The sequence below is a fragment of the Ananas comosus genome, linkage group 5 (genome assembly GCF_001540865.1).
Source record: "Ananas comosus cultivar F153 linkage group 5, ASM154086v1, whole genome shotgun sequence".
Classification (NCBI taxonomy): Eukaryota; Viridiplantae; Streptophyta; class Magnoliopsida; order Poales; family Bromeliaceae; genus Ananas; species Ananas comosus.
Window position 1 is genome coordinate 7,806,930 of NC_033625.1, and position 7,203 is coordinate 7,814,132.

General features: G+C 38.8%; 1 protein-coding gene across 1 annotated transcript; it reads left to right on the top strand.

The window, feature by feature from the left end:
* On the top strand, positions 471-5,555 carry LOC109711011 (UPF0235 protein C15orf40 homolog; the record flags this gene model as incomplete). The annotated part of the gene is given in 3 exon segments (XM_020233875.1): positions 471-549; positions 663-751; positions 5,132-5,555. Coding segments are annotated over 3 exon segments (300 nt in total), but the record flags the coding sequence as incomplete, so codon positions are not given.

Here is a 7,203-nt window from a genome sequence, read left to right on the forward strand (position 1 = left end):
CAATATCCATATCCAAATCCATATCCGTCGGGTTTTTATTTTTGATATCCATATCCAAATCCATATCCATTTACATCGGATAAAATTCGCTCCGTTCGGGTTTGGATTCGGATAAAATTCGGATATCCATATCCATTTACATCCCTAATCATGGAATACGTGAATTTAAAAGAAGCAATCTGACCGGCTAAAAATATCACACTAATAATAGTATAACGGGTATATTCTAGACTTTTTTTAATATAAATTTTAGGCTTGAACACCATCTTGGGGGGTTACAGGTTGCAGTGCTCCTCATAAAATAACTGCACGGAGTCCCTGCACTCGCGTTATACACCCTCAATGGCGCCGCCCCCTTTCGCATCTCCAACGGCTACTTCGCCGGCGCCGGCGCCGCCGCACTCTTCGAGGGCGACTCCGCCGCCGCCTCCCCCGCCGCCGCCGCCGCCGCCGCCGCCGTCGTCCCCGGTTGTCTCCGCCTCCTCCCTCCCTCCACCGTCGCCATCGCCGTCCACGCCAAGCCCGGGTCTAAGGTCGCCACCATCACTGGTACGAACCCCAACCCCCCCTGCTCCCTCTAGATCTCTCTAGATCGTTCTAGATCACTCTAGATCACTCTCTTTCTTCGAATCTGAAACCCTACCTCTCGCATCGGGTCGCAGAGATCGGGGACGAGGCTCTCGGGGTTCAGATCGACGCCCCTGCGAGAGACGGAGAAGCTAACGCCGCGCTTCTCGATTACATCAGCTCGGTGAGAGCCCTCTTTGTTGAGATTTTTTTTTTTAATTATAATTTCATTTTAATGGTAATAATGCTTATAGCAATTATAGAATTGCAAGTTCCTTTTTGGACTAATTCAACGTGTGAGCAACTGAATCGGTCCTAATTTCCCTAATGAGACTTAAATCAGTTCAAATTTTGGAATTTGATGTTTAAAATGACCTACAAATAGTGGGGTCGCTAATTTAGGTTTTGTGGTACTCGAAGATGATAGATGTTTTTGCTTAGGAAACATAATATCAATTTGGATTATTAGGATAACAAGTAAGACTTTCGGTGTAAAAATCACATTGGAAACTTCGATTTCATAGGTAAACATACTCTTCTTAAAATAATTTTACAACTTTTTTTTTTTTTATATTTGCTAATTATCCTTGCGAAAAATTTATTTGACAAACTAATTTTATTTTGTCCAACTCAGCTTACGTAAGGTAGAAAAATGAAAGACAGTAATAGACAACGGTGAATGATTCACCGTCTTTTAATGTTCCCACCAGACTTAATGATATCTATCGAGAAGGTGGTGAATTATTCGTTGTCTTATGAAGATAGTGAATTATTCACCGTCATGTATAGATTAATTTGTCAACCGACAATTTGCTGTGTTTAAGTCCCTGATAACTCAAAAAATTTGATAACAAACACAACAAAATTAAATGGAGCACAAAACTGAATGAAATATAATATGACACATATCTATATTTTTGTAATACAATGTGATACAATTTGCTGGACTCAAAATAGTTTAAATGTCACTAAAAATCCATTGATGATAAATGAGGGCTAAATCCTTGCAGCTCTTCCACTTTCTCGGCGTTCTCGGCCACGCCTATGTCCACGCCCACATCCACGGTCACGGCCATGACTGTGGCTACGACCAACATCGAGCTCATCAGTAGTTATGTTGTCAGGTGGCTCGATGTTACTATCTAATTGAGATTCTCACTGATGATGCCTCAAATATGACAACTGACAAGAAATACCATGTCACTCGATCCCAACGACCAATTCATGAGTCCAGACAAGCCTGTGTCGTGCCTAGTGGAATATCGAACAGTCGTACATGGGACCACTAAGGCTCTCAACGATAGACAGCTCGAACAATCGCATAGTTGTGTGGCTACACCTCCGGAGGGCCATCTCGTTTGGGAGCGGCCCCACACGAGTAAATAAGTAGTTGGCCTCAATTTGGCTCTTATAGGCTGTAATCACATGCCATGATCAACAAGATCTCATAATCTTTGGCATAACACTTTTACATAATTTTGATATCTCTTGTTAACATAATAAATCCACATGATCTATGACATAGTACTTATCTCAAGGAAATAGGGTATGTAATATGCGGACAAGCTTCCAAAATGTTTATATAAACTATAGTTTGAGTACCAAAGATTCTCCAATATGCTCATATATCAAGGTATGAAGGAAGAACCACATATCGACATGGATATTCATGGTATTGGAACATGAAGATTCAGATAGAAACATGATTAAATGGACACAGAGTTAGTTCACTGCTTTCGGCATACTAGCCCGAGCAAATCAACTCCAATCTGTAATAGTCTTCAATTTAAGCTCTCAAACCAACCCTAAATAAAAAAGTTTCCCATACCAAATCTCAGCCAAGAACCACCTTTGCAGAACCACATAAAAAAAAACTCTTCCAATACCATCAATACTAAAGAAACCATCTTAAAAACCTTAATACATATCTCAAGAACATCAAATCTCACATTTTACTATGCTCTAATTTGATGAACACAAGAGGGAATCCTCCAAGAACTTTCCTCCTTACTCCTTAACCCAAAACCCAACCTTGGAAAGATTAGGAGTTACTAGGAGGAAGTTGAAATCAAACTAGAGCTATAAAAGTAAAGAAAACGTAAGATTGAGCGATGGAGGAGATGGAGAAAGAGAGAGGAAACCTACGGTTCTCAGTTCAAAGTGGATAGAAAAGGGAGCTGGGAGTGAGGGTTATCCTATAGAGTTGAAGCAATTGCTTATAAACTTATCAAACCTGAAGAAATTGCAATAAAACATCCTTCAGCCTGCTTCAAGTTTCGGGTGCCTGGAACATCTTTCCGGCATTCAAAAACTCATTACTGATTCAGCTGCTCGCAGGTTTCAAACGCCTCTTCGCCCACCCGCACGATTTTGAGTGCCCGCATGGGATTCCGGGTGCCTGAATATTTATGGGGAACAGTAACCTGAGCTCTCAGGTTGAGCATTTGAATCCACATTTGGGCATCCGAAACATAGTCCGAAAACATTTGGGCGTCCACAGGGCGGCAAACCGGATCGTCCGAAACACTTAGGGCATGTTTGGTTCATGATTGGAATAGGAATGAGAAATGGAATTGGATTGCTTTGGAATGGGAAATGGAACGACAAATCATCCAAAAATATTTGGTTCATTATTGGAATGGAAATCGGAATGAAAATTTAAAATTTTTTAGAGAGGGTTTTGATTAAGAGAGAGGAAAGTGATGAAGGGAGAGGAGGTAGGTGTTGATGAAAGAGAATTTTGAATAGTTTACTTTGTAATGAGCCAATCCGGGATTCAAAGCCGGATTGGATCATAAATGGATTTGGCCATTCCCATTCTGGAGTGGAATGGGAATGAGAATCCGATTCCTATAAAACAAACAGCAACTATCGGAATCAATGAATTCCATTCCGATTCCATAGTCTAAAATAGGTGAACCAAACATACCCTTAAATCCCACACAACACACCATTTTTAGGCGACCGCAGCCACTTCCGGGCGTTAGAAAATGCACAGAAACTCCAGTTTTTGCAGAAAGCGTTCCGGATTTTGTTTTCGCGCCTGTTTCGCGCTAAAACTAACCCATCTCAGCAAGAAAACCTCCAGAACCCTTTAAACAGTATCAAATACTATTTCATACTGAGATCTTACTAATTTGCGAAAGTCTAGTGCATTACAGGAACCATGAGATAGATGTATGATCCGAAACCCTAAAGTTAATGGAGAAGAAAAAGGAAAAGATGGAGAACAAATTATAGAAGATAATGGAAAGGAGAAAAGGACGAGAAACCCTCTCCGATGGCCAAAACTCCTCCATGGAGAGGCAGTATATGTGAAGGAACTGCTTGTTGGAATTTTGTTGGAGACTTCTTATATAGTTTGTGTACTCAAGGCAGAGGTGTTGTTCGTGCATGAAAAATCTGTATTGCAATTTGCAAGTTATCATCCCTTAGTACAACCATAACAATGGCTGGTACTTAGTTGTAACTTTATTTCATAGTAGACAAGTGCATAAATTTTTTAAGCAACGCTAGCCGTAGAATGTAAGATATACAAATCTATTGCTGCGACAGTAAGCGTGCCTTATAGTGTTAGCCATATCTTAGAAACTCAAGTCACAGTGAATGAGTGAAATCACCAGACCCAAATTGGAATCAAGTTTCCCAGCTTTTGAAGAGCAAGATATGAATTATTGTTTTTTTTTTCCCATGTCAATGTGCTCAATTTAAACCAGATTCCATCAACCTAAGGATATTGGAAGAATCTCATATGACTAGAGTTGCTTTATCCTGATTATGATCTTAATATACGGTTAGATATAATTTACTGTTAGTGAATGTGGGAAGATGATTGGCTTCGTAAAGTGAGATTTCTGAATAGTATCAGTAACTAGTCATTTTCTTAAGGTTGAAACTTTGTAGAATAATTATATAGGTGACTCGATTGAAATGTCTTTATGCTAGTCTAATCGACTTGGCTTCAACTTGCAAATTGTTTGATAGTGAAGTATGTTCGTAAAGAATCAATGTATAGTGTGATTTATAAAAGTAAATTTATGGGTTTCTTCGGGACAGAAAACAGATTAATTAAATTCGATGCCCTCGATTGAAGACCTCTAGTAAGATTGAATGCAGTTGAATGAGTCGTAGAAAGCTTAGACTACCTTGTACTTAACCTTATTCCCTTTTGTCCTGTACAAGGTTTCACTTATCTAAGGATGCAATATATATATAGCCCCATTGAAAGTGGTGGAACCGTGTTGTTCCGAGACTATTCTCTTCTCTTCATGGCAAAGAAAAGTGTTCCTTTATTTGTATGATTTCTGTGCTTGCCGTCATATTAAGCAACCAAACTAACCCTCCTCTACTCTGGAAAAATAGGACAAGCCAGGGATAAAAGGATTATCCTGACTACTTGTCCCGTGGGACTTGATCTTTGCATTCAATTATGAAACCGTTTTTAATATGGATAACCATGCTAATGTGTTACCTTCCTTCTTTTTGTTTTCGATTTCATCTGTCTTTTCTTTTTTAACCGAAGTTCATTACAGATCTTCAAATCATTGAAATGTAAATTGTGCAGGTATTAGGAGTGAAGAAAAGGCAAGTATCTATTGGTTCCGGTTCGAAATCGAGAGAGAAGGTTGTACTCGTCGAGGATGCAACTCTCCAGAGCGTCTTCGATGCTCTAAACAGGGCCTGTAGTTCTAAATGATGTACTCAATAACGAAACTCTATAGTCATGTAAAGACTCTTCTCTACCAATCCTTTCAATTACACCCACTTGCCATACAAATCTCAGAAACCCTAAAGAGTCCAACTATTGCAATGAGAATATCGCAAAAAACTGCAGTGGCTGTGGGATTACAAAAAAGTAAAAATGGGCAACTGTAGTATTATCACATTGTGAGCCCATCATACCATTTTCACTTTCTTTATTTACAGTCATGCATCCTCTAAAATTTAGTCTATTTAATACAATCTGAGATGGTAGTGTTGTGCTCGAATGATCTTGTGTCGGCTCCTTGAAATAACTAATATTAATTGCTGCTTTCGATTTTAGTCATTTGTAAATTAATAGTGTTTCCGCAGTCAAATTATTCCAATATCACAATTTGGTCCTTATATACGCTATTATCTAAATACCCAGTTCGCGAGCTTCTTTATATGTTGGACTTTAGTCCCCAACTGATGAAGTATCCAACTTACTATTGTAAAATGATTTAGCAGTATCAAACTTACTATCATCCAAATTTCTATAATTCTTGATCCAAAGGCTACAAAGTTAAAAACATCAACTCTTTATACTTGTAGAAGTATAATAGTTCTACAATGTATATAGTTTAGCTACTAACCTCCTAAGAGGATAGAAGTCTTTATCCTATCAAGTTATTTTGGATGATCGGGATTTCAAATTGATAATCAGCACCGTTGAAATTGATCTATACTATTACATATATTTAGAAACTGACTTTTGTAAATTTTTAACAATCATTATCAATAATATATTTATATATATATAGCAGGACTATTGTGCTCTTAGAAGGACGGAGACCGCCTTGCTCCTAAATTGTTTTTGATGATGGAATTTTTGAATCGACGATTGGCTTCATTAGGCTTGATCTACAGTATTTGAACTATCTAGAAAATAAATTTTGCCTTTTTTTTATATCAATTACCTAGAAATCAAAAGAGATCAAAATTAATGGTTGAAAATAAAAATCTTACAAAAAATGGTGATATAACATTAAAATTTTCGATCAGAAATATTGATGTTACTGTAGATAGTATAAAATTTTTTAATCAAAATTTTATTTTATTTAAATACTTCTACACCGTGAAATTAGAAAACGGTAGACATTAACCATTAAAATTTATTTATTTTGAATCATTTCAATCGCTAGGTCAATTGTCACGTCCCGGATTGCACGTTTCCCGAACACGCCGACAAATCCGCCGTATACAAAGAATTTTCCTTGTATACGAAGTATAGCTGTAACTGTAAAACATACAATGCTACAACCAGTAGTATATAGCTATAATGAAACTAAACAGGTAGAACAAAAACAAGTTCCATATACATACATAGTATCAAGGTACAAAAGTACTCGCTCCAGCGAGTTACAACATCTGTATGTACATGAACTCGAAATAATAAGAGTACTATTACCTGCAGCAGTGGATCCTCTATCTCGGCAACTCGTCGGGTAGGGCTCTAGCTCGCAACGCCCTTGCCACGATCAGCCTCAGAAGGTGCAGCAGCCGGAACCGATGGCTCTGCAAAAGAAGAGTAACAACTGGGCGTGAGAACTACTGTAAAAACAAGTAGTTCTCAGTGGGTGCCGCCCTCAGCACCGTTGGTCCACCCACTAAGTCTGCAGAAGGAAGCAAAGATAGTAGGAAAAGCTGAAAGAAAGCTACAGCTAAAAGCCTCTACACTATCCTGCTCTACTTTAACTAACTGTAGTACATGTCCATCCTGACCCAATCTCACTGGGACTGTAAGCATACCCGTCCTCGGGACTGTGAACACACCCGTCCCACCTGTCTAGGCCAACGCTACCTCCACGACTAAGCAGTCCATGGATAGCAAGTAATCAGTGATATCAACGCAAAAGCACTAAGTTTGACTCTGGAGTGGCACTCGTAGGCGCG